General features: G+C 45.3%; 2 protein-coding genes across 9 annotated transcripts; both read right to left on the reverse strand.

Annotated features, from left to right (window-relative positions):
- Positions 1-223: 223 nt before the first annotated feature.
- On the reverse strand, positions 224-21,752 carry eps8a (EGFR pathway substrate 8a, signaling adaptor). 8 transcript variants are annotated; one of them, XM_062559043.1, is made up of 24 exons: positions 21,610-21,752; positions 14,800-14,865; positions 13,576-13,637; positions 10,894-10,961; positions 10,490-10,651; positions 10,260-10,409; positions 9,862-9,944; positions 9,647-9,786; positions 9,166-9,239; positions 8,933-9,059; positions 8,586-8,674; positions 8,440-8,514; positions 8,173-8,321; positions 7,206-7,359; positions 6,997-7,109; positions 6,394-6,505; positions 6,015-6,149; positions 5,882-5,917; positions 5,330-5,353; positions 4,962-5,193; positions 4,680-4,860; positions 4,469-4,601; positions 3,472-3,524; positions 224-2,569 (listed from the first exon to the last, which is right to left on the reverse strand). In XM_062559043.1, the coding sequence occupies exons 2-23, from the start codon at positions 14,862-14,864 to the stop codon at positions 3,513-3,515; spliced, it is 2,376 nt and encodes a 791-aa protein (XP_062415027.1). In that variant the 5' UTR covers position 14,865; positions 21,610-21,752; the 3' UTR covers positions 224-2,569; positions 3,472-3,512. The 8 variants fall into 8 exon arrangements, 7 of the variants coding, with proteins under 7 accessions (XP_062415027.1, XP_037315815.2, XP_037315817.2 ...); XM_037459918.2 differs by lacking the exon at positions 3,472-3,524 and having other exon boundaries at positions 6,394-6,502; XM_037459920.2 differs by lacking the exon at positions 3,472-3,524 and having other exon boundaries at positions 224-2,332.
- Positions 13,576-27,533, reverse strand: dusp16 (dual specificity phosphatase 16). Its single transcript, XM_037459924.2, has 8 exons — positions 27,328-27,533; positions 26,285-26,763; positions 26,021-26,159; positions 25,301-25,464; positions 24,821-24,980; positions 24,612-24,735; positions 21,610-23,825; positions 13,576-13,637 (listed from the first exon to the last, which is right to left on the reverse strand). The coding sequence occupies exons 2-7, from the start codon at positions 26,507-26,509 to the stop codon at positions 22,841-22,843; spliced, it is 1,797 nt and encodes a 598-aa protein (XP_037315821.2). The 5' UTR covers positions 26,510-26,763; positions 27,328-27,533; the 3' UTR covers positions 13,576-13,637; positions 21,610-22,840.
- Positions 27,534-27,616: the final 83 nt, after the last annotated feature.

The following is a 27,616-nucleotide window of genomic DNA, read 5'->3' on the forward strand; positions in this document are numbered from 1 at the left end:
TTTTTTCCATAAAAGATTAAACTCAGTGCAAATATGCATTTTCTTGTTTATTTACTATTTAGCTCTCTTGAATTGTGTTTTTTAGCATTAACTCGAACCTCCAACTCTTTTGTGTTTTAATGACTATGATTAAGTAAAATGAAGAATTAACTTCAGTTATACTCTTGTTACATATAGTTTTAATTCGTTATAAGCCAAACAACACTTAAAGTAACACAAAAGATCAATGAGAAGTTATGTTTTATTGCAGAATGAGCAGATTTGTGTATAAAAAGGCACAATGTCGACTACATACACACAAATACATTTGTGTTTCGTTGGCTTCTAGAACTGTTTGGGACGCAGACATTTCACACACAAATGTTACTCAGCTTTAATTATTTTTACATCATTTTAAACTTTGTTCAGTCGACCAAAAGAAACTTAAGAGCAAGAGTGGAAAACAGAATGAATACAATCGATGAGTTAAGGAAGGATTGCCTTATTTATATTATATATCATATCTACATATAAATATATACACATCTATAGATAGAATATATAAATACAATATCAATATCAATTAGAATACACACACATATATATACACACAGACAAGAATTCATACTCAAATTATTTTTTACAGCATTTTACTATAAAATAATATAAAAGTGTTTAAATTCCTCTTTGAATTTCTACGCTTTTACAGAGTAACAATTCCTAAAAACATACAAAATATTCTCTTTTTAATCAGAGTGAAGCAGTTGTGAGTCTGTTGTTGTTGTTGTTGTTGTTGTTGGTTCCGTTCACGTCGCTGAGAACGTCCCAAAGGCGCTAACGGTTCTACGCTGTTCCCACGGTAACAGTTGTTTCATAAGAACAGTTACTGTGGTTCTATGTTCTCAGGGTTCTACGAGTCGGAATCACATCACTCAGATGTCACACACATGATGTCACACACATGATGACATCACACACATGATGACATCACACACATGATGACATCACACAAATGATGTCACACATGATGACGTCACACACACATGATGACGTCACACACACATGATGACGTCACACACATGATGACGTCACACACACATGATGACATCACACACATGTCACACATGATGTCACACATGATGACGTCACTCAAACATGATGATGTCACACATGTCAGATGCTAAAGGAGACTCAAGTTAAAGATGGTCACTTTGCTGAGTCAGCTGACTAACATTCAATTCAGTGTTTGGATAAAAAATACATTTACATCTGTAACATTCAACAGTTTTGATTTTTCAGCAACGTCAGCAATAAAAAAATTACATCTTTATTATTTGTGCAAAAAATGCTGATCAACAAATCCAATAAAATCTAAATCATAAGATGTTACCTCATTGACTTTATAATCAACTATTTTAAACTACTACCATGAAACAAATAGATGACATACTATGAATATAATCCTCTGGGTCATAAATGTACAATTGTTATTATGTTTACGTGATCAATATATTGTAATACATTTTAGTTTGTGTTCCTTGTTGATCTTTACTTTGAAGTCACAGAACTTTCTCACTTCTATAAGCCATTGTGATGAATACTTTTATTACATTTGGATGAAGCTTGTATCTACATTCTGTAGATAGTAAAGAAAAATATAAATCAGGTCATTCTGTGTAGTGACCAGCAGGGGGCGACTCCTCTGCTCCCATAGACGTCTATGAGGAAATGACTCTACTTCTGTGTAGTGACCAGCAGGGGGCGACTCCTCTGCTCCCATAGACGTCTATGAGAACATGACTCTACTTCTGTGTAGTGACCAGCAGGGGGCGACTGCTCTGCTCCCATAGACGTCTATGAGGAAATGACTCTACTTCTGTGTAGTGACCAGCAGGGGGCGACTCCTCTGCTCCCATAGACGTCTATGAGGAAATGACTCTACTTCTGTGTAGTGACCAGCAGGGGGCGACTCCTCTGCTCCCATAGACGTCTATGAGGAAATGACTCTACTTCTCTGTGGATTTATTGCATGTCTTGTATGCTTTAGGGCGGGGCTATATGCTGATTGACAGGTCTCTACCAGAGGCAAAATGTATACTTCCTGTTCACTGGTTGCAAAAGAAAAACAAGATGGCATTGCTGAATCATGAGACACGTCGCCATGACAACGTCCTTAAATACAGACAAACTCTCCTCACCTCCTGAAACGAGAGCTTCAGGCAAACACGCCGAATATTCTCTCAACGTATTTCTGATCCAACGCTCTTTTTCGGTTTGATCGTTGTTGCTATGGAGATGAGACGAGTAGTTTCTGCCGGCGCCGCATGATCTCCACAAAGTCGGCGTGCTCCGCCTGGAGACGGAGAGGATGAGAAGACAGCAGGACGCAGTTGGAAGGAAGTAAAACAAAAGTAAAGTGGCGGGGGAGGAGGTGAGGGGGGAGGAGGTGAGGGAAGGAGGGAAGGAAGCCGCGTGGAGCTCAGCGGGCGCTGCATTCGTCCAAAGACTCCACGCCCGAGTCACAGGTGATGGACGCCAGCTTCTCCTGCCGCCTCCTCATGATCTCCTGGAGCTCTGAGCCTGAGCTCCTCTGGAGACGGGAGACAAACATCTGGTGAGACGCAGACTCTAAACAGGAAGTAGAAGATGTTTCTACTGAAGCTCAGGAAGCCGCTGGGCGCGTTGACGAGCATGGAGATACACAGGGAGTCAGCTGGTTGAGGCAGGGTGCATGCTGGGTAACAGAGTACTTTGTAAAACTGGTCACACAAAAGTTCTGTTGCAACAAACAAAAAGCAAATGGTATTAAAATGGTTGAAAGCAGGATTAGTACGACTCATCAAAATATGAATGCATGAATAAAATATACCAATATGTACTAAATAGGTATTTAAACAGATATCGTTTCTACATTAATTTATGTAGAAGAAAAGAAAATATTTTAATATATTTTAGTAGAAAAGAAATAGTTGTCAAAGAAATACATTCAACATACATTTAATTACATATACATACAAATAATGATAAACTGTCAATTATGCATTAATTTATTTACTAAAATGTAAATGTTTACATGTATTCACTGTATTTATTATTAATGAAGTGACTTTTATTCTCCTTTGAGCCAATTGTCAAAAGACCAAAGATTGAAATATGAATAATACGTGTGTGACATCATGGACGCTAATCAAAGCTAAGCTAGCACAGCGCTGGGAGAAGGTCTACATCCTGGTCTCTACGGGAGAAATACAACCTTCAAGTCCTTCTACACATGAAAGGTCAGAGCTTGGTTCTGACCGACAGAATCAGGTCATGTTTACGTCACGGAGTGATTCCAAACTATTGGTTTGTTGGTGCTTTCTAGTTTTTAGTCTTTAGTTGATCAATGAACATATTGATCAGAAGACAGACAGGTCCAGATTAAGATTAGTGGGTCCCAGTTAAACTCAAATCTGTCGAGCAGAGGGCAGCTTCCGTTTGGGGAGGCGATACCTGAATGAATGTGGTAACAGATTCAGAAGATCAAAGGAGGCTCAGAAGAAGACCTGCAGGAGGAAATAAACAGGAAACAGCAGAGCGTGGACGAGTTTGGGGACAGAAAGCTCAGAGACACAAAGAGACAGAGACACAGCTGCTTCTTCTGCTACTCAGGACGTCATAAGCAGCAAGGTGTCAGAGCGATGTTCTCAAGAAGGTTCCTCACCGAGAGAAGGGAAGAAGTGGACGTGATGAGAGCTGTCTCCAATGCTAAGGAGAGGAGCTTCAATGCTTCCTTTCTTAGCTCCTTTAGCATAGGAACCACAACTCATTTAAATAGTGACGTATCATTGGTCCGTTCAGGAGGAATAACACTCACGGCGTGTGACTCACGACACATGAAGGCATCTCAGACGCTTCTTTGTGACTTCACCAACATGCGTCTCTCCATCACACTGCCTTGTCCTTTCCTAACTCCTCATCAACTCTCCTAAGCACCTTTCCTTCACCCCGTCTAAAAATCAAACCCGAAAAGTTCTGACTACTTCTCCTCCCCAGAAAAGACTCTCCCCCCCAGGACCTGACTGTTAACATCCACTCTGACTGATGGAACCTCAGTGTGACACCTGACTCCCAACATCTCAGCGACATCCCCATCTTGTAGGTCCACGCTCTACAACATCAGAACCGACCACTGTAACGGTCTCCTGGCAGGTCTCCCTGCTCCATTCCACCACAATGCAGCAGCTCCACTGGTCTTCAACCTTAAGTTCTCCTCCACTCCTCCTCTCTTCACTGGTTACCAGTGGCTGCCTCATCCAGTTCAAATCACTGGTTCTCACGTACCATGCTGTAGACCTTAAACTGGACTTATAACGGCTCTAATCTATAACATGTTTTGAAACTGCTTATTTGATGAAAATTGTACTTTCTTGTTAGAACAAATGAAATACATTTTTCTTCCTTATATTGTATAAAATAAAGATATTATGGTTGGACCTGTGAAACTCACCTCCAGCGCCGCCTTCTGGACCGTCACTTGGCTGAAGACTCGAGCGCCGTCATCGGGACAAACCGTCCTCAGCTCCTCCTTGTTGAGGGAGAAGAGCTGAGCGCCCGTCAGCACGCCGAGGCTGGTGATGGTGCTGCAGCAGGAGACACCGTCAGGTGTGTGCACACACACACACACACACACACACACACACACACACACAGAGACTCACACTGGACTGAAGCCTTTGGCCTCCAGCCAGGCCTTCACGTCCTCAGCTGACGAGTCGTAGGTGATGCTGTTTGAGGGCAAACCTCCGCGAGAAGGAACCGGAAGCTTCTTCTGAGCGCTGCGACCCAGCGTGAGTCTGTGCATCAGCTCGTCCTGGACCTCCTCCATGTTGGACTTCCTCCCTGCAGGAAGAAGAGCGTGAAGACACCTGGACACACACAGGTACACCTGGACCCGCCTTTGAGCATCCAACAGACTCTTAATGGTCAGTATTCAGGCTCACGGGTGACGGGCGGAGGCCTCTGGTCTTGGTGGTCTTTGTGGCCTCTGTGGTCCCGCATGGCGACGCCACCGGTCTCGCTGGAGGTGGCGCTGTTCTGGCGGCTGACGGTGGCGGCGGCGGGCGGAGGCAGCGGCGGCGTGGGGAGCCGAGCAGGCGCCGGAGGAGGCGGCGTGGGAGGCGGAGGCATCGGAGTCACCAGCGGTTTACCGGGGTCGGTCCTAGTGGTCTGCTTCTGAAAGAGGACCAGAAGAGCTTTTATTCTGAAAATACCAATTGGATTTTATTTTCTGACCATTTAAAAATGTATTATTATTTAAAAATACTAAAACACAAATCTTACCGCGCAAATAATTTTATTGTTTATTTACCTCGTTCAACTCTCCCAGTAATTGCTTGAAAAATATAAAAACATGAAGAAATGATGAAATAAAACAAAAAAGTTATTCACTAAAACCACAAAAACAGTTTTAACAGATTCTAAAACTAAAATGCAAAATCAAACACTTAAAGGAACAGTCTTACATTGAGAAAAAGACCTGCCTCCCAACCATGTACCTAGCCTAGCTTAGCACAAACACTGGGAGCAAAGGGAAACTACTAGCTACAGCGACAACAAATGCTACTTGTTTGAAGCTAGTTGCTGATGTGGAAGCTACACACACTCTATTCACAGCTATTGTGTTTGACTACGACGTAGCCTAGCTTAGCACGCGTAGCTTAGCACAAACACTGGAATCCAATCGTTAGCCTAGCTTCTGAAACACAGCTTATTGTTTCATATAAAAAGCAAGCATTAGCATTTGTTAGCATCTGAGCTATTTGTTGACAAACCAACAATAAAATTGAAAATTTTACCAAAACGTGAGACTGTTCCTTCACAAGAAAAAGAAGAACCTCCACAGCAAAACACAGAGTTTTACCTTAAACAACTCAAACTCCTTCTTTGGCATCATGAGCTTCAACAGTGAACAACAAAGCAGAAGCAGGCTGGGCGTGAAGGTGATGAAGGTGACGGTGGTGATGAAGGTGCCGATGATGCCTTCAGGTACATACCTGTATGGTGTGGCTGTAGATGGGCTCCACTCGGCCCTCCACGCCGCCGCTGATCTCCAGGATGTTGTTGGGCACGTAGCCGGACGCCCCGGCGCCGTTCCCCACCTTCCACCACTGCTTCCTGTCATCCAGCACCTGATCACAACACCGGGATCACTCACCTGAGCAGGTGTTCACCTCCATTACATCTCATCAGCAACATGCAACTGCTTTGTGGGTGCATTTTATTTTTTAAATCAAGAAAAGGTGTGTAAATATAGAAATGAAAGGTAGTATGTTCAGATTCTTCTTTGATCTTCAGATACAGAGACAGGAAGTATGGTGTGAGGATTGTGACGTCAGCCTGGTGCTCAGAATGGATTATTGATCAGGGACAAACCTCCAGGACCTCGTCCCGCAGCACCGACAGCTCCGAGCTGTTCCTCGCCACAAAGTCGTATTTACATTTGGCAAAAAGTTTGGGTTGAATTCTGCTGTCGGCGTCCAAACTGCTGAAATACAAGAAATCGAGTAGAAAACAAACAAATCAATTAGAGCATAAAAAAGCATAACAATTCAAATAAAATGTTTTCAATAATAATGAGAATAAATGCAACATAATAAATTAATAAATCATACATTTAATAACTAAATAATATTTAATCAAACAAATGAGAATTCTGCTTAAATGTAATAACTAAATAATGAATGATTTAAAATCTAAACCATGAGACGGATTTGTTTGTTTAGTCAGAGAAAGATGTTCAACAAAATGAATTCTTCAAGTGGAAAAAGTATAAATCAATAGTCATATCAGAGGTTTTATTCATCAATAACTATTTAGTAAATGTTGAAATAAACTAAATAATATTTGAAGAAGTTTTCTATATTAATGAAATTCAGAATAAAAGTATAAATACTGAATAAATAGAATAACAAGTAACTTCTGGTTCATTCTGATGAATCTAGCTTATTGACCGGCGTCATGTGACCTCGTGGTTACCCGTCTACGTGGCGGCTGACAGCCTGATCGAAGGCCGCCGCCGAATCCTGGTCCAGGATCTGCATCCCTCTGGAGGAGCCACAGGAGGAGGAGGCGTCTGCGTGGGGGGGGGTCTGATCACGTGACACACGTGACACACAGACAGGAAGTATGGGTCAAGTGATCACGTGACACACAGAGACAGGAAGTATTGGTCATGTGACATTGACCTCCAGGCCGATCCTCGAGTCCTCTGGTCTCTGGACCCCGGCCTCAGTGAGCCCCTCGGCATGCTGGGTAACATCCTGCAGCGTGGGCGGCTCCCAGCCGTCCTGGAAGGTCAGCGCACAGGGGGGGAAGTAGTGGTGCTTCGGCCACTCCAACCTGAGCGGGACACAGACACGGATCAATATATAGATGGTGGGTGGTGGGCGGGGCAACCAGAAGTGATTGACAGATGACACTGGTTGATTCTAGAGTAGGGGTGTCAAACTCATTTCAGGTTCGGGGAGATTCTGCCGACTTCGACCGAACGCGGAGCACTAACGGGGGGGGGGGGGGGGGGGGGTCTGCTGACGGTCCGCTGACGTGGGGACGTCTGCACTCCAGTGAGGGACCGTTTACTCTGATCTCCTTAAACTGTCTCTGCTCACTGAAGCAAAACAACACGCGGACGAGAGCAGCGAGTGTGGTGACCTGCTGACACATCCCAGGAGTATTCATTTATATCCGTTAATCAACTTTTCTCCTCTTGTTACCCTGGTAACCGCTGTCATTACAGACGTCGATTCTTACTGTGAAAATCGACGTACCTCCGGTTTAGCGGCTACGCTTCGTATTTTCATTTTATGGGAAAAACCACAAAAAGAATTAACAGAGTAAAAAGTTATTGGTATGTTTTCTACGGTAAAAGGGACGATGATGAAGCGGTTTGTAATGCAGACCGTGAGGCGACACACGGAGTGCATTGTGGGATTTGTAGTGTGATGCGTGCGATGTACCAGCTCCAATAGTAAATAGATTTGATGATGCGGGCCGAAGAGGATTCATTCACGGGCCGGTTATGGCCCGCGGGCCATGAGTTTGACACATGTGTTCTAGGGGGAATCTGATTGGCTCACACATCATCTGTGTCACGTTCTACTGTCACGATGTTAAGACGCTTTTATTTACAGGACTAAATGCTACATGTCTCACCTGCATTTGGTCCAGCCGTCTCCCAGGGCGACCCACAGGTGTCTCTCCTCCGGTGTCCCCGAGGTGTGGAGGAAGTCGATGGCGTCTCGGGTCAGAAGAGGAACCACGACGCTGCGAGCCAGATCCACACTGCCGGACACCTGGATCACCTGGGGGGGGGGGCAGGTGAGTCTTGTGATCCCAGCCTTTGTATTTAGTGGAAAGAGTCTCGAGGTCCCAGACAACAAGATGATATTTAATGGAATTAAATTAAAGTGGGTCACTCACCATCCGGAGAGGAGAGAAGAGGAAGTGAAGCAGCTCCTCGGCACTCGGGTTCTGGATGAGATCCGCCAGCTTCCCCTGAAGGTCACAAACATTTCATGAAACACGCCGCGCTAGAGGTCGCCACCAGGTCGCCACCAGGATCCTACCAGCTGGTTGAAGGCGTGCTTGAACTTCTGCAAACAGTCGACAAACTGGTCCTCAGCCGGAGGTCTGGAGCGCAGCGTGAGGACGCCCTCTAGTGGACCAACGAGACACAAACAGGGACACCAACCCGCCTGAAAGCTCATCTTTGTGTTGTTGTTGTTCCTGAATCTTTTAAAACATCAGTTTCCTTCCTTTAAACAACTGTTTCTGTTCCTTCATACAAAGGAAGTCTGGAGTAAAAGAGGAAGCTGTTCTGTCTGTGTCCATTAAAGGGAAACATGATGACATCATCACAGTAAATAATCATTCATATTTAACTACAAACGTGTGTGTTGTAATGAGGCTTCACCTCCAGGACCGTTCTTCTTGCCCTTCTTCACCTTCTTCCTCTTGGAGAGCTGGCTGAAGGCCTCGGCCGCCTTCTGCAGCTGGTTGACGAAGAGCTCGATGTCGTCCAGGATGTGGTTGAGGATTTGCTGCCGGAGGGAAGGTCGGCGTAGCCATTAACGCGGCGTTTCTTTCCCTCAAAGCCTCCGAACATTTCAATGAAACAACGTTCTGCCATCGGACCCGAGGACTCACCACGTCTCGGTCCACTTCCAGAGCGGAGATCTCCACCGGCCCCTCGACCAATGAGCTGCGGCGCTGCTTCCCACCTGCCGTCATCGATGAGCCACAAGGACCAATCAACATCATCATTTCAAAGACGTTACAGATTATTACTCAATAATACATGATGTTTGTAGGTCATTAAAACTATTCTTACTTACTAAAACCCCCAAATATTTTCTAATTTGTCAGAAAACAAGGAATTACAGTTTAATACTTATTATTATATTTAATCAAATATCATTTTACAGCATGTAGGGTGTGTGTACTTAAAACCATTCACTTTATTCACACTATCCTTCTTCATCTTATTATCATGAATCTTATCATTAGTTATTTTATTATTAAACAGGTTTGCGTTCAAACAAACAACATCAATATATAATGGATTGATATTTAATAAATAGTTAAGGCTCAGCTGTGAGGTTTTGTCCTATGATGTGATGTCACTCACAGTCTTGCTGCTCATTGGTCCACGCCGACCACGCGGCCGCCCGGCTCCTCACGTCCACCTGATTGGACGGCGGGGGAGGGGGTCCTGGGGCGGGAGAGGCGGGGGGGGGGGGAATGACCCCGTCACTCTTTAGGATCATCCTGCAGATAGACGGACGCACAGATCAGCCAATCAGCAGCCAGTGTTCACTCACCAGCCCCGTGATTGGTTCTTACTTTAACGCCTCCGGCCTCCTCTTCACTTTGCCTGCTTTGGCGTCCATCATGGCGCTTTCTATGTCCACGTGGATCAGATTGGCCTGAAGGGAAACAATGAGTAACTGACATGAAGGTTCCACAGGGCTCCGTCATGGACCTTTGATTCCTCCTGGGTTTGAATTCCTGATTAGTTTTATTGATTTGAAGAATGACATCGTGTCGAATTAACAGAAATTCTTTGTTATTTTAGAGATACTGAATCATTATTTGGGATTATTAAGGTTAAGTCATTTCTTTGAGATTTTGTATTATTTAGAAACATTGCAGATCATGATGCAGTGGATTTTCCTCCTGAGGCTTCATGTTATTTTCTGATTCCATTCTTTGACTCAAAGGACCAATCACAGGCCGCCCACCTTGATGTCGTCACACTGGAACAGGTGCAGGTCCGGCTTGGTCTGACCCGACTCTTTGCACACCAGAGCCAAGATGGAGTCAAAGCTGCAGGCGTTCATCACAGCCTGGCAGAGCTGGATGGAGCCCACGGGGAAGTTCTCCAGCTCCTTCTGAAGAGAACAAGCCGGAGGTCTTTAGAGAGAACCTCCAGCCTCGAGGCCACATGCTGCAGATGTTCTGATGGTCTCACCTTGGTCTCCTGGTCGATGAGGCTGACGGACTTCTCCTCCACCTGCAGCAGCATCTCCTGAGTCCAGACCTTCCCTTTGGCGTCCAGCAGGCGGAGGCGCCGCACGCCGTCGTCCACGGTTACCAGCCCATCCTTGCGGTCCAGCACGAAGGTGGTCAGGTGCTGAAGATCGATCACATGTGTCATAAATCACCACAAACTGAGCAGATGTCTCTGGTGTCCAAACGTTTTAATCCGCCGGAAATTTGACCAACAAATGGACTAAATTCATGATTTATTTGCGACAATTAGAAATAATTGATCATTGTATGTTTTCTCCAAAACATGAACCTTTGAATCCGATATTTCTAACGGAAAGAAAACCTTCTGAAGTGTCTTGTTGTGTGATGTGAAGGTCCACGTACCTCCACGTGGTACTGAGACGTGTCCGTCAGGCTGTTGATGCTCGTTCTGGTGAAGCTTCTCCTTTGTTCTGGAACAAGACAACAGGACTTTATTGATTGTTGTTATTATTCATTCGATGTCAAGTTGCCTCAAAGAACAAAACAAACTCTCAATGATCCCAAAGTTTACTTCACACAAACATGCAGAACAAGTTCCACACTTTAACAATTATTATCAACACCAACCGTTAGAATCCGTCTTTCATGCAGGTCTGAACTCTAAGGTTGTTACCAGATGGCTCTGATCATTTGTGTATGTAGAATAAATGATTAGATGGATGAGTATTTATTGGGTTTGGCTACTGCTGCATGTAGAAAGTAGACAAAAGTGTTGGTCCACTCCCACAACTTGAAACTGACAAAAGTAACAATCAATACAAATATATGGAAAATTTAAATGAGACATTGCTTTTGAGATTTGGTTCCACAGAATCAATAAAACAATTCTAATCAATGAGAATGGCCTGGACAGAAATGATCAATCATTTCATCCCCGTAAGTATCAAGGAGGCCAATAACGGTACAGCTGTGAAGGTGTGAAGGTGTCCAACCAGTGGACCTCCCACCTTTGAACCTTTGAGCATCCAGCTGCTGCAGATGTTCATGTAGCTGCATCATGCTTCACTCTCCTGGTGTCAGGGTGGTACCACAGGGACGACTTTTCACCCATGAGACTCAACATGTCGCACAATGATTATCATTATTATCATTTTCATTCATCATTTTTGTCCAGGCCATTTATATTATTTAGTTTTTTTAAATTAATTGTGTTTTTAAAACTTTTCTCAGTTTCAAATGATTTCAGCAACCATTGAGGGGCTTTAATGGAAAGGCGTTTTTTTAAAAGAGTAGGAAATAAAACAGCAAAGAAATTGTACTCTAAACTGTACTCTACTTCAAAAAAGAGCCACGTTATTTAAATGAAACACACAGAAACATTTCACACTTTGCTCACTTTGACTTTTCTTTTTATGTTTGGCAGATGAACGAAGGAAATAGATTTCATCTGATCCTGTTGACGATATGCGTAAATGAGGATGTGCGTTAATGAGGATGTGCGTCAATCAGGATGTACGGTAATGAGGATGTACGGTAATGAGGATGTACGGTAATGAGGATGTACGGTAATGAGGATGTACGTCAATGAGGATGTACGTCAATGAGGATGTGCGTCAATGAGGATGTACGTCAATGAAGATGTACGTCAATGAAGATGTACAGTAATGAAGATGTACGTTAATGAGGATGTACGTTAATGAAGATGTACGTTAATGAGGATGTACGTTAATGAAGATGTACGTTAATGAAGATGTACGTCAATGAGGATGTACGTCAATGAAGATGTACAGTAATGAAGATGTACGTTAATGAGGATGTACGTTAATGAGGATGTACGGTAATGAGGATGTACGTTAATGAGGATGTACGGTAATGAGGATGTACGTCAATGAGGATGTACAGTAATGAGGATGTACGTCAATGAGGATGTACGTCAATGAGGATGTACGGTAATGAGGATGTACGTCAATGAGGATGTACAGTAATGAGGATGTACGTCAATGAGGATGTACGTCAATGAGGATGTACGTCAATGAGGATGTACAGTAATGAGGATGTACGTCAATGAGGATGTACGTTAATGAGGATGTACGGTAATGAGGATGTACGTCAATGAGGATGTACAGTAATGAGGATGTACGTCAATGAGGATGTACGTCAATGAGGATGTACGTCAATGAGGATGTACGTTAATGAGGATGTACGGTAATGAGGATGTACGTCAATGAGGATGTACGTCAATGAGGATGTACGTTAATGAGGATGTACGTTAATGAGGATGTACGGTAATGAGGATGTACGTCAATGAGGATGTACAGTAATGAGGATGTACGTCAATGAGGATGTACGTCAATGAGGATGTACGTCAATGAGGATGTACGTCAATGAGGATGTACGTCAATGAGGATGTACGTCAATGAGGATGTACGTTAATGAGGATGTACGTCAATGAGGATGTACAGTAATGAGGATGTACGTCAATGAGGATGTACGTCAATGAGGATGTACGTCAATGAGGATGTACGTTAATGAGGATGTACGGTAATGAGGATGTACGGTAATGAGGATGTACGTCAATGAGGATGTACGTTAATGAGGATGTACGTTAATGAGGATGTACGGTAATGAGGATGTACGTCAATGAGGATGTACAGTAATGAGGATGTACGTCAATGAGGATGTACGTCAATGAGGATGTACGTCAATGAGGATGTACGTTAATGAGGATGTACGGTAATGAGGATGTACGGTAATGAGGATGTACGTCAATGAGGATGTACGTCAATGAGGATGTACAGTAATGAGGATGTAGGTGTGAGTCCTGTGAGACTATTTCTAAAAGATTATACATAAATCTGTGTATTCATAGTAGTATTAGTACTATTGAAGTGCACATTTACTACCATGCAGTAAATGTGTCTTTGCTGATTAGAACAGAAGCTTTAAATTGAACGTATGTTTGTGTTGTTGTTGTTGTTTTTCGTCATGGTCCATAAATTATCCAGATATTATTATCAATAAAAAGTAAATCCTACAGAATATGGAAGCATTAATAATGAATGAATAATGAATCACAAAACTCACCATAGAGAGCTTTGGCCGCTGACTTAGCTTTATTCTGAGGAGGCTGAGGGGAGCGATGGCCACTGGAATACACAGAAATATCCATTTAACATCTGCATGTGGGGATAAATACACATTACATACAGGAGTTCATATGTATATCATAATACCTATTTACATTATTACTACTCTGACAAAGCTCATCTTTCTTTGTCCACAAACATGTGACTGGATGTTACCATGGCAACAACACAGATGCTTGTGTGTGTGTTTCTCTCAGCCTCAAAAATCTTTTCTTATGATTGATCAAAGCCTCTGATTATTATTTTAGATTTTAAAACCAAAATATATCTAGTTTTAAATTAAATTCAATTAAAAGAGAATTAGATTTATTACTTAATAATTATATAACAATTAGAGTATCAAAGTTGCAAAGTTTCTTCAAACAATTATGGAAGAATAAGATATAAAACACTTTAATATCTAATATCAACAATCAATAGTTTAATACATTTGTATTTCTTTCTGTTTTATTTGATTTAATAGATTTTGTATTTATCTTTTAACACATTGTGATTGGTTCCAGTAGAACGAGGGAGATGTTTCAGGCCGATCATTCATTGATCGGTTTGTCCACTTCCTGTCAGCTGACCTCAGAGCAGTGTCCTTGTTGCTTCCTGTCGCAGAGACAGCAAAACTAAACTGTGTTCACACTTCATTCATTCCAACGAGCGAAGATCCGATCAATAATTAATGATCACCGATTGAGGGCCGCAGGCCCCGCCTCCTCCCGGCTGACTGACAGAAGAACAAACTTTACAATCTGCATTCTCTTCGTTTAGATATTAACACAACAAATAGCAACAATGAATTTATTAACACTAAAATGAATACAAAATGAATATTACAATTATATTAGTTATTTTTCTTTTTTACTTTGGATCAAAATGTTAAGGATTTATTAGATTAGATTTGATCATTTAAATGTATCTCAATCTAAAACATTTCTTTTTAAACTTTAAATTTGTTAAATGTTATTTTTCAGCATCAAGTTGTAATAAATAAAGAGTTGAGTCTTTGGGTTTCGTTTCTCTACAAATCATAACTGCAGTAAACGGTTTAAAGAATCCGCGTAACTTAACTCCACATGCTGTACGTGTTGATGACGTTTAACCTTCGACCTTTGAGTAAGCTGTGGGAGAGGCTAACAGACGAGCTAACATGCTAACTGGTGACATCACTGACTTGGTCTGAGAGCCGTAGGAGCCGAAGACGCCGGCGCCGAGAGCTGGAGGTTTGTATCCATTCATCCTGCAGCAACACAACACACTATTAGTGACAACATTATAACACACTGCTTCCCATCATGCACTTGGGCTCACAGCATTAACCCAAGGATGAAATGTATTAACTGTGTTCACCACTTCATGGTTAAACTAAATGAATCAATGTAATGAATGATGTTAGCATGCTAACGTTAGCGTCTAACATGCTAACGTGATGGTATCCGCATCAATAAAGTTAGGATATTTCATCGCAGATGATGAATCACATTGCATTTGTTTTAAAATACAGGAAACATCTTTTCGGATATCCTCTTTGCTCTTATTTATGACATCACGTTTTAATACATTTCTGAAATAAAAGCATAAATATTTGAATCTAATAAATAATAAGCTCCAGTGACCACTGTAAGTACAGGCTGCCCGTGATTACTTTTCCCAGGGCCCCATTTTGCAGTCTGTATCCATGGCAACAAGAGGCCTCTGTGAGAGGAAGCAGTGAGGTGTCACTGAGAGAGCTCACGTCAGGTCCATTTGATCTGAAACCAATCATGTACCAACAAATCAATCCAGGTGATCAGTTTCAGAGGCGTCTCCTCGTCATAAAATCAGAACTCTGTTGTGAAAGGAAGACGTTACTGCCGCATTTAAATGCCCCATTAAACCCTATCTGCTCCAATCAGAACGCAGCACACACACTGTACGCTGGTCGCCATGACAATGCCCAACAGCTGTGTTTGTGCGAAGACCGGAGCGGGCTGTGAGGCGTTACCACAGCAACAGCACCGAGGAGAGAAGCCCGAGTGAGGGATGACTCGTATCCGAGACTAGCGGTCATATATGAAGGGGGGGTGGTCATGTGACATGGTTCACCTCTGACGTTACAGAGAGCAAACAAAGCAGAGGACAAGTTGTTGGTTTGTGTAATCACCTGTCAGAGTTAATGTTTAATATTTGATCGGTGCCATTATGGAGATTGGGTTTTCTCTGACGTGCAGAAGTCAAACACGAGGTCAGTAAGGAGAAGTCAACATGAACCACTTCCTGCTTGGTTAATGTTCCTGTTTCTGTGTCGGGTTGAACAAAGAGGAGATGTTTCAGATCAGAAGAGGAAGAGCAGCTTTTTAAAGATCAAAACAATCACAACATGAACACAGGAAAAGTTGTTAAATGCTATGCTAAACTACAGCCCGCTGAGACGAGCCATGGACTTCTAATCCAGATTACGCATTCCTGCACCTCAGGCTGCGTTTAATCCATATCCATCTAGTGTATCGACTTTAATCCACCATCTGTGTCACTGGACTCGCTTCATCGCAGACCGGCCCACGAGGTGTGAGACGGTTACAAAAGGCTAATGCTAACAATATCATTATTATAATCCTCGGACCGCTGACACAGTCGTCACAGGCTCTTAACTTGTTGTGATCGGCTGAGTCGGGGGGGGGGTCTGGAGTCCATCCCTGCTAATATCGGGTGGACGGGTGGGGTCCACTGGACTCACATAGAGACACACAACCATCACTGTCACGTTCACACACCTACGGGACATGTAGTCACCATTAACCCCCAGAACATGTCTCTGGACTGGGGGGAGGGGGGGACCAGAGAGAACCCAACCAGACATGCAGAGAACATGCCAACTCCAGCCCAAAAAGGTGCTGGGGGTTTGCCCAATGCTAAGCACTGCACCAGCCACCACAACACGCCGACCACTACGACACCAAGCAAACCACCAGGCCAACCACTACAACACCGCGGCAACCACTACGACACTGTGCCAATCACTGAACGAACCACTACGACACCCACTACGAAAGCCGTGCCAATCACTGAACCAACCATTACGACACCACGCAAACCACCAGGCCAACCACTACGACAACACGCAAACCACTACGACACCGTGCCAATCACTGAACCAACCACTACGACACCGTGCCAATCACTGCACCAACCACTACGACACCACAACAACCACTACGACACCGTGCCAATCACTGAACCAACCACTACGACACCGTGCCAACCACTGAACCCACCACTACGACACCGTGCCAATCACTGCACCAACCACTACGACACCGTGCCAACCACTGAACCCACCACTACGACACGGTGCCAACCACTGAACCAACCACTACGACACCATGCCAACCACTGAACCAACCACTACGACACCGTGCCAATCACTGCACCAACCACTACGACACCGTGCCAACCACTGAACCCACCACTACGACACGGTGCCAACCACTGAACCCACCACTACGACACCATGCCAATCACTGAACCAACCACTACGACACGGTGCCAATCACTGAACCAACCACTACGACACCGTGCCAATCACTGCACCAACCACTACGACACCACAACAACCACTACGACCACTACGACACCGTGCCAATCACTGAACCAACCACTACGACACCGTGCCAACCACTGAACCCACCACTACGACACCGTGCCAACCACTGAACCCACCACTACGACACCGTGCCAACCACTACGACACCGCGACAACCACTGCACCAACCACTACGGCGCCGTGCCAACCACCGAACCAACCACTACGACACCGCGACAACCACTGCACCAACCACTACGACACCGTGCCAACCACTGAACCCACCACTACAACACCGTGCCAATCACTGAACGAACCACTACGACACCGCGACAACCACTACGACACCATGCCAATCACTGAACCAACCACTACGACACCGCGACAACCACTGCACCAACCACTACGGCGCCGTGCCAACCACTGAACCCACCACTACAACAACACCATGCCAATCACTGAACCAACCACTACGACACCGTGCCAACCACTGAACCCACCACTACGACACCGTGCCAACCACTGAACCCACCACTACAACACCGTGCCAATCACTGAACGAACCACTACAACACCGTGCCAATCACTGCACCAACCACTACGACACCGTGCCAACCACTGAACCCACCACTACAACACCGTGCCAATCACTGAACGAACCACTACAACACCGTGCCAATCACTGCACCAACCACTACGACACCGTGCCAACCACTGAACCCACCACTACAACACCGTGCCAATCACTGAACCAACCACTACGACACCGTGCCAACCACTGAACCCACCACTAAGACACCCACTACGGCGCCGTGCCAACCACTGAAACAACCACTACGACAACCACTACGACACCATGCCAATCACTGAACCAACCACTACGACACCGTGTCAATCACTGCACCAACCACTACGGCGCCGTGCCAACCACCACCGCACTGAATGATCATTAACGAGTTTCACAAAAGCAACACTGCACCACCCATATATTTAGATGTTTTACATTGAGAAAATATAATAAAAAAGTATTTAACATTGGTATAATTAGTGATTTTAGAAGTAGTTTACATTATTAACAGCGCCCCAATAACCAGATCGACAACATTATTAGTCTGAATCATGACTTTTTTGCCATTTCATGAATCCACAAACAGCCGCAGCAAGGAACTAAAAATAAAACACTAAAAAGAGGTCGAGCTGACGTTGACACACACACACACACACACTCTCTCTCTCTGGGTCAAGGTCTACTGGAAACATTCTGGCCCATTTCCTCTGAGGCCTCGAGGGAGAGACCAGAACCGACCTGAGCACAGAGAACCTACCTGAGCCGGTCCACAGGTGAGTTCAGCAGGATCCACACCGACGTCTCTGCGCTTCATGTGGGACGGATTACTGAGGATCCAGGTCTCAGGACTTAAGCCTCTAATTAATGACTGGCTACTGACAGGTGGGGGAGGGGCAGGGGGCGTGGCTTAGGTACCAACTGACGATGCGTTAAAGGGGACATATTATGAAAAATTCACTTTAGTGCTTGTACACGTCAACCTGGCATCACGACTACCGACCCAGAAACATCAGGCTTGAGTGACTGCAAGTGAGCTTCCTTCATTCCCTCGTCACTATGAAATGGGAGTCTGTCTTACACAAAAACCTTTGAAGGACATTTTGTCTCCGATGGGGGGGCTTGAGAGCCCTGGGTCACCCTGGAGGGCTGTTTTAAATGATCCTTGTGGTATTTTCAAGTATGTTATAGACATTTCATGAAGACTCCAAGGAAGCTGATCAAATGGTGAAATGGGTCCTTCAAGGCTTCATGTAATCAGGCTAAACAAAAGATGTATGTATTTTATCTCTGTTCACACCTTTGGTATCTTCAGGCTTCCCCCCTGATAACATGATTAACTCCATTCAGTGTTTGAGATGATAGACTGATTTAAATATCAGCACCATAAACATGAGTCTTAATGACTCTTTATCAGCAGCTCTTAATCTAACAACTCTTTGATGTCTACTCTTTATTTGCAGGTACAGCACAGGTGCACTCTGGGAGTTCAGGTGTCCCGCAGAAAAACAGGAAGTCTGAGCTAACGGCTGATGAGGAGCTCCTGTGTGACGGTTTGTTCCAGAGTCCACTTTGTAAAGTCAAAGTTAATCAGTTTCTATTATTTGAATAATTCATTTGTCCTCAATCACAGTTTTGCTTCCAAAGTAAATAAAAGTAATTTTCCTAACAGATTGTTATTATTTATCTGCTGATATTTTCCCAACAAATTGATCTGTGAAAAATATTATTATTTATTATTTCAAATAGAAACAAGAAATCAAAATATTTTAGATCAATAAGCTAATGATCAACTCATCCCTATGATCAATAAACACAACGTCACGCCGAGGAACTCTTCTCTCCAACACCACAGAAACACACCTGGCCGGCAGGTACGGTTACACCTCCACGTCGCCACGGCAACCGAGTACACACAAACAAGATGGGCTCTCCTCAGAGACGCCCCCGGCAACCGTCAGTGACATCATCGGCAGTAGTTAAAATAATCTACTGCTAGTAATTGATTAATCAACTCATGATGATTTATAATGCTGTGAATATTTATATATTTTATGTTTATATATATAAGTACATTTTGTCTTTTTTAAAGTTTTTTTTATTATGCAGAGTATATTTTATGTTGTTTTAATTTATTTTTCCATATATTTTCTCTTCAAAATATTTTTTGACGTAAAAATTTCTAACGTATTTTTAATGTTTCAACGTTTCAACGATCGTTTTACTTTGTTTTTGAGAGGAAATTTTGACACAATATTTTTAGACCTTCATTCCATTCAATTTTTCCACCTTACATTTGTATATTTGAAATTAGGTTACCCTAATATATATTTTGTGTTATATTTTAGTATGTTTTATCTGAACAAAGACATTAGAGCTTAAGTAAATGCAGGTTCGTGGTCATTCATCAAATCCCATAAAGTACCGTCTAAATGATAATAGTAATGATGATAATACTGAGAGCAGAGGATGATTTGACATGGACCTCCTTCTCCAGTTGAGACGAAACCTTCAGGGACACATCCAGAAATAGTCTCTAAACAGCTGGAGGATGTTTCCCAGGAACACTAGAGTCCCAGGAGAACTGATCCGGGACCAGCTGTGGACTTAAATCCTTCTCTTTATCTTAAACTGGGACAAATGAGTTCAGATTACACAACGCTGAGCTCAAAGGGTTCAACAAGTGTTCAGAGGTAGCATGGAGCTCTCTGAGAGCCCGCGACCTTTGACCTCCAGCTCAGAGTCAACAACCAGCTAACAGAGCGAACAATAAACTACCAACAAGTAAACAACCAGCTAACAGAAAGAACAATAAACTACCAACAAGTAAACAACCAGCTAACAGAAAGAACAATAAACTACCAACAAGTAAACAACCAGCTAACAGAGCGAACAATAAACTACCAACAAGTAAACAACCAGCTAACAGAGCGAACAATGAACTACCAACAAGTAAACAACCAGCTAACAGAGCGAACAATGAACTACCAACAAGTAAACAACCAGCTAACAGAAAGAACAATAAACTACCAACAAGTAAACAACCAGCTAACAGAGCGAACAATGAACTACCAACAAGTAAACAACCAGCTAACAGAGCGAACAATGAACTACCAACAAGTAAACAACCAGCTAACAGAAAGAACAATAAACTACCAACAAGTAAACAACCAGTTACTCTTTGTTGTGGTCAACAAACACACCTGTCAGATCTCCTTAATAAGATCTTCGGGGTTAAAGGTGAACTAATGTCATGTTTCTGTGACTTTAATGTGAAACTGTATAAGAAGAAGAAGATAATCCCGTTTGTTTTCCAGTTTAAACCGGACCGCCTGTTGCCCGGGTACCTGCAGCTCGGCTCGGCTCGGCTCGGCTTTTATTCAGGTGTTTTGTTCCTCTTGGTGATAAACTGCGGCTCACTATGAGAAGCGCTTCGTCTCACAAAGGCTCAAACTACCAAACTCCATTCAGATGCCTCCAAGGTGAACGTGATTGATCGGAGCTGCATTACTGCGGGTCACTTGGGCTCAATGTAAGGACCCAGTAGTGATTTATGCACAGCGTGATGCTACACCACGTTCCGCTGACGTTCTCTGAGAAGAACCGTGCTAGTAAAAGTTTAATTTATATATCAGAACTCGGTTATGTGTGGCGGGTTGTATGCCGAAACGATGAAGTTATGGCAACACTTCGTTCGATGGAAGATGTGTATTTTATTGTAAAAATCCATGGATTCATTTAATCTAGATCTTTTCCAAAGGAGTGAAGAGCCGCCTTTCCTCCGGGCGGATCGAGTTGCTTCGGTTTGAATTCACATCGGACCAAGAAACCCTGTCAGGTGAATAGAACGAGCTCACCTGCGGGGTCATCCGGTGGTCCGTTAGAACAACATGGCTGCTTCCCGACCGGTATCCGACCATGTACCCGACAGACTGCGCTGCAAAGCGGGCAGAGGAATGAAGCGACCCGCTGAAACAACTGAACCGAGGGTGTTTAACCCTGCGCAGGGGCTGGCAGGACGCCCCGCCCTCTCCACAAGCCACGCCCCCTCCTGGCACTACAGTGATGTGCTGGGGGTGAGAGCGGAGGGGCGGGACAATGGAGGCAGCATCCTCGCGTCGCTGAGTGACGGGCAGGTGGCTCAATAACTTCTCTTTAGAACATTCTGGGGAGAAAACAAGGCCTTTCAGTGGTTTGAGGAAACTATCTGAACATTTTAAATGAACAAACAAAAGGGTTGGAAGCGCCGAGTTCCTTTCAGTCTTTAAAACCATGAATAAAGACTGCGCCCCCTACTGGTGGATTCACGGGCTCATTGATTCATTGCGGAGCGCAGCGGGACCAGCAGAGGGCGCTGTGGGATCACGTGACTTTTACGGTGAAATATTTGACAAAAATACATATATAAATAATAATTGACGTTTGAAAGAGTTACATTACTTTCTAGTCTTTTTCATTTAGTTTATTCTTCATTCATGTTGTTAACTGTTTGCTTGTTTACTTTTGTATTTTAACAGATTTATCAAGAACATACTTCAAAATACATCTCACCTGAAAAACTGTTCTCTGGTTGTTTTTAAGCTTCAAAAAGTGACTAATCGAAAGTTCACCCTTTAACAAACAAACAAAATATGATTAAAATACATATTCTCTGTGAGGAAAGAGAACGAGACAACATGGGACTTCTAGTGTTTCAAAATGACTATTTTGGTTCAAACACATTTAATCATCAGACTCATTCTGCTCAATGAGCCTAAACTGAAGCAAATCATCATCATCATCACGAGGTTTCAGACAGGTGTCCAAAAGCGTCTCTTCCACACCATGTCTTCATCACAGGTGAGCTTTCACTACATTTAATCACATATTTAAACCAAAACATCAAATGAAGGTAAACAAATAGTTCTGATGACGTACAGATGTTGGAGTGAAGACCTTGTTTACTTCAGAAAAACCACAGTCTCTGATTCCACCGTTAGCATAGCAACAACAAGGCCAGCAAACAGTCCCAGAATGCAACACTCGTCACAGGTAAGAACAGTTGGGAGGTCCTGATGTCACTTCCTGTCTGTTGCACTGCGCCCAGGATCAGGAGACCTGGATGACCTCCATGCTCCCGGAGAAGCTGGACTGTCCCGCCAGCGTCATGTCCTCTCTGGACCTGCTGCCCACCCTCTGGTCTCCAAACTCCATCTGACAGCTGCGTCTCTTCAGCTGCTTCTCGAAGCTGCTCTCCTCGTGCCAGCTCCTCCTCGAGTCCCCTCGGTCCCCCGGCCTCTGCCGGCTGCGCCTCCGCACCGCCTCCAGGCCGCCGCCGCCGCACCCGCCCAGGACGGCGGAGGAGAGGTACCAGCCGGCAGCCAGAGAGGAGGAGGAGACGGGTCCCAGCAGGATGTCGGAGTGCCAGCCCTTCAGGGCCTCCCTGGGGCGGGCCAGGTGCTGCTGGCTGCGCGACAGGCCCAACAGGAAGCTGGCGGCGTTCTCCTCCACGCTGCCGCTGCGCCGGAAGCAGCCAGGGGCGGCGGGGCGGTGTTTGGTGATGGAGGGGGGCGGAGCCAGGGGCGCCTCCTGGTCGGGGCTCTGCTCCGGAGTGGACTGCTCCGACACCTCCTCCACCGGGGAGAACTGGCACGGCTTACTGGCGGCTTCCTTGAAGCCCGACGGTTTGAAGAACTCGCCATCTCCTGGTGTTCCGTGAGGAGCAAAGACCCGGTGGGGGGCGCCTTCCCCCCCCGGCTCGCCATAGGACTTGATGTCCAGGGAGAAGGAGCGCTTCAGGCGGGCGCTGTCCTCGGGGCAGTCAGCCAGCTGCAGGCCGCTCAGCGCCTCGGCCAGCCGCCGCTCCTCCAGGGCGACGGCGAGGGGCTCCGCGAAGGCCGCGTCGGGGGCCACGTCGGGGGCCGCGTCGGGGGCCTCAGAATCCCGTTGCTCGGGCTGAGGGGGGGCCTCACTGCCGTGAGCCTTCAGTCTGGACTCAGGGCCCCACGGACCCTTGATCCTTCTCTCAAAGTCCAGCAGCTGACCCAGGAAGTTGAAGTTGGGAGAGATGGTCGGCCTCTTCTCCTTCACGAACCTGGACACAGAGGAGGAGGAGCTTCAGCAACACCCACAGCCGATTAGAGCTCAGGGCGTTGGGAGGCTCTTACAATGGTGCATTGTGGGAAATGTTGGATTCAGAGTCATTACTTTCCCTGAAGTAATTAAGCTTTCTACAAGGTTCGTACGGTCATGGAAAACCTGGAAAAGTGATGCACATTTGTTATCTTTATATTTTGATGTTCATTTAAGATACGTTTCAAATAGTTTTAAAGAGAAGCTTAAATATGAGCAGCAAATAGTTCACACCGTGGTTTTGTAAACGCAACTTAAGTGAAAAGTTTGACCATAAAACCAGCAGCTCAGGAGTCCACTGCAGGACGTGTAGGTTTAACTGGTTAGCTAACATGTATATATGTATGTATATTATATATATATGTATATAATGCTACATATGAAAACGTGTCATGAGTTACGACAGACTATTTTCTAAGCAAATGACAGATTGTTGCATAAAATAAAGACCAAACAAAAAGAATCAAACAAAGGGTGAACTTCATTCACTATTAATACATTGTGTCACATGGTAGATCAGCGATATGCTCTCGTGTCTCATGCTGCCATCATGACGTCATACATCCAGACTCACAAGGAGCCAGCGGTTTGTTTTAGATCCACAGTGGATCACTGTAAACTTCATGGAGTGGGAATTTAGTTTGAAGTCATGGAAATGAGTCAAAATGTGTATGAACTCTGTGTCAAATTTTTCCCAAACTCTGATGCCGGTTGCCGCGGTTGAACCAGAACCACCACGCCCCCCCACCTGTAGGCCTCGTCCAGCGGCATGTCCATCCTCTTCATGATGTAGGCGATGGCGATGGTGGCGGAGCGGGAGATCCCGGCCAGGCAGTGGACCAGGACCCGAGCGTTGGAGGCTTTGGCCTTCTCTGAAACACACGAGAGGTCCGACAGTGAAGAAGAGCGGCTGCGGTCGGTCCAATAGGAAAAAGGCCCCCCGACCCAACCTCTGACCTATGAAGTCCATGGAGCGGTCCAGCCAGGGCAGGATCTTCTCACAGAACGAGTCGTTGACGGGGACCCGGAGGAAGTGGGACTCCGGGATGAAGTCGGGCTTGGGGCAGGTGTTGCTGGCGTTCAGCACGTAGACGATGTCGTTCTGCTGCATCAGATCCTGGAGACAAAGACCAGATGGCAGCCCGCTTCTGATTGGCCGAGGGGCCCCATGTGATTCAAGCCTCCTATCATTGATCAGTATACTAAAAGTTATGTTATTTTATGTTCTGTTTAACTCTGAGTTCGTCTTTGTGATTTTATTATTATTTACTACAAATAAAGTTATTCTTATTCATCTGGAGGGAACTTTTATTTCACTGTTTACCCTGTTAAATTAGATTATTAAATCATATTCTGTTACACCACAGACTTCCAAAGCAAACTAAAGGATTCAAGGTGAATGAGCAGTGAGCCGCTGATGAGCGGTTGCTATGGTACCTTGTTGAGGACGTCCCTCTGGCAGCCCAGGTAAAGGTGAGGCAGGATGCGGGTCGGCCCGCTGCTGCTCACTGGCAGACACGGCTGAGACATGCAGGAGGGAACCACAGAGGACTTCCCCTCACACAGACCTGGGAACAGCTGGGAGAACTCGGAGAACCCACCTGACAGGAAGAGACAGAACAAACATGTTCTTCTTCTGTGGTATTTGCGCTTATTATTTAATAGTTCACTTCATCAGTTGGTTGACACAGGTGTAGCGTCTCAGTGGTCCAGGTGGCTCCACCTCCACTCTGGTTGCTAGGCAACAATGTCTCGGCATCGATGCCCTGCAGCTCGGCGGTCCGTCCCTCAACCGTGTCTCACTTCCTGTCTATAACTAATCGGCTCCTACTGTGAAAGTTAATCTTTAAAAACTTCCTCAGTGATTTATAGAGTTTGTTGGGACTATTTTCAGTGGCGGATGAACTTCATGTGAGTGAATGAGTCATGTCCCTGAAAAAAACTTTACTGTTGCAATCTGATAAAGGAATAAAGACGGGTTCCTCTTCAGTTGACAGCAGATAGTCAACGTGTCGTCAGAACCTTGTAAAGTGCTGCATTGCCAGACTGAAGATCTGAGCAAGGAGGATGCAGGCCATCTACTTCAGTCACACGTAGGAAATTAACCTGAAGACTCTGGCCGGTCTGCTACTGACCTTTGACCTGTCTATGACTGACCTGAGAGCAGGTGCACTGAGGGGAAGCTCTTCTCCAGTTTCAGCAGCAGCACGCTGAGGAAGGACTCTGAGCTGAGAGAAGACGGATGTGAAGAACTGTGATCGTAAACCACGACCTCCTGATCCTCCTGCAGCTCCAACTACGACACACAGACACACACGTGTGGTCATAAGTCAGCCTTCTGACGTCATTATGTGAGTAAGCACCACGTCAGAGGAACCTTGGACCCGACCCGGTTCAGGTCTTCGGGTTCCTCCAGCTAACCTTGTTCTTGGCCGAGTGCTGCAGCAGCTCGTGGATCTGGACCTTGTCCTGCTGCAGCCTCCTCTTCATCAGCTTGGAGCAGTTCACGTTCACGGCCTCCAGGATGTGGGCCGCGTTGAAGTCCACGAAGGGCCGGCTGTCAATCAGCAGCACGCGGTCAAGCCCCCCCTCCAGCAGGACCACCAGAGCCTGCGCTCCTATGGGCCGCGACCCGGACGCCGACATGTCACACTACGCCCCCCCTCCCAACCTGAGGAGGAAGCTCAGAGGATGAAGGACAGCAATGTGTCAGCGTATGATGTCATCCTGATGGAAAGACAGACAGGCAGGAACCTCCCTCTACTCGCCCCCCCCCCCCCTCACTGTTCCAGTGACTTTCTAAAGAGAGTTTGCGGGCCTGGTTGGGGGGGTTTCGTGTCTCCCCCAGGACTGAGTCCTGAAGAGTCTGATCCTGGTCGTCATGCTGAACTGGTTCCTCTCTGTGGGACAAAGAAACAGAATCGAGATGTCACCTTAGGTTGCTTAGCAACCACCTTTAAAAGTGTGGTTGTGATGGAGCTTCTAATCACTATTAGTCACTGACACATGCATCGTTTTTAGTTTTGACGTCATATTAACGGAAGCTCTCCTCATGACCCGTCCATAAAGAGCAGGAAACACTCACCCTCCTCCAGTGGGAGAGTCACTTATTGACCCCCCCTCGGGACGCCCCCTTGACAAAGTGACGTATGTTTTAAACTGCTCTTACGTTAATTAACACTTGACTTAAAGTCAGCGTGTAATACGTAGTGACGTCACTTCTTAATGACTTACTAAATGCGTAAGTTTGTGTGGACGTGATGACGTGTGTCAGACGTTACGTTAGCTAGCAGGCTAACCGTTAGCCGACTCCTGTAAAAACAACCGAACAACAAAAACAACCGGCGACATTCCCCGCGTCGTGTTCTGCCGTCACACGGTAACGGACACACGGTGTTAACGGGTAACGGACACACACACTCAACTTTGTCGGAACTTTACCGGACGGCTAACGGCTCACTCACCGATTGAAAACGTCCCCGCGGCTCCTCAGCGGTCCGCCCGAGCGGCCAGTGCGGGGTTTAAAGCAGGAGAAGCAGGGGAGGAAGAAGAAGGCGCTCGGTGAAGAGATGAGGTCACTGCGGTAAAAATAAGAGCATGTCGTCATCGGAGCGCCAGCCGGATGAACTCAACAGGTTTCGTCAATGCGCATGCGCAGCGAGAGAAGAGACTGCGCCGACACAAACCCGCGTGACCGCTTTAAAGGGGCTCAAAGTGTCAGGTTTACGTTTAGACAAATAGTTTCATTCACCT

This window comes from Pungitius pungitius, chromosome 2 (assembly GCF_949316345.1).
Source record: "Pungitius pungitius chromosome 2, fPunPun2.1, whole genome shotgun sequence".
Classification (NCBI taxonomy): domain Eukaryota; kingdom Metazoa; phylum Chordata; class Actinopteri; order Perciformes; family Gasterosteidae; genus Pungitius; species Pungitius pungitius.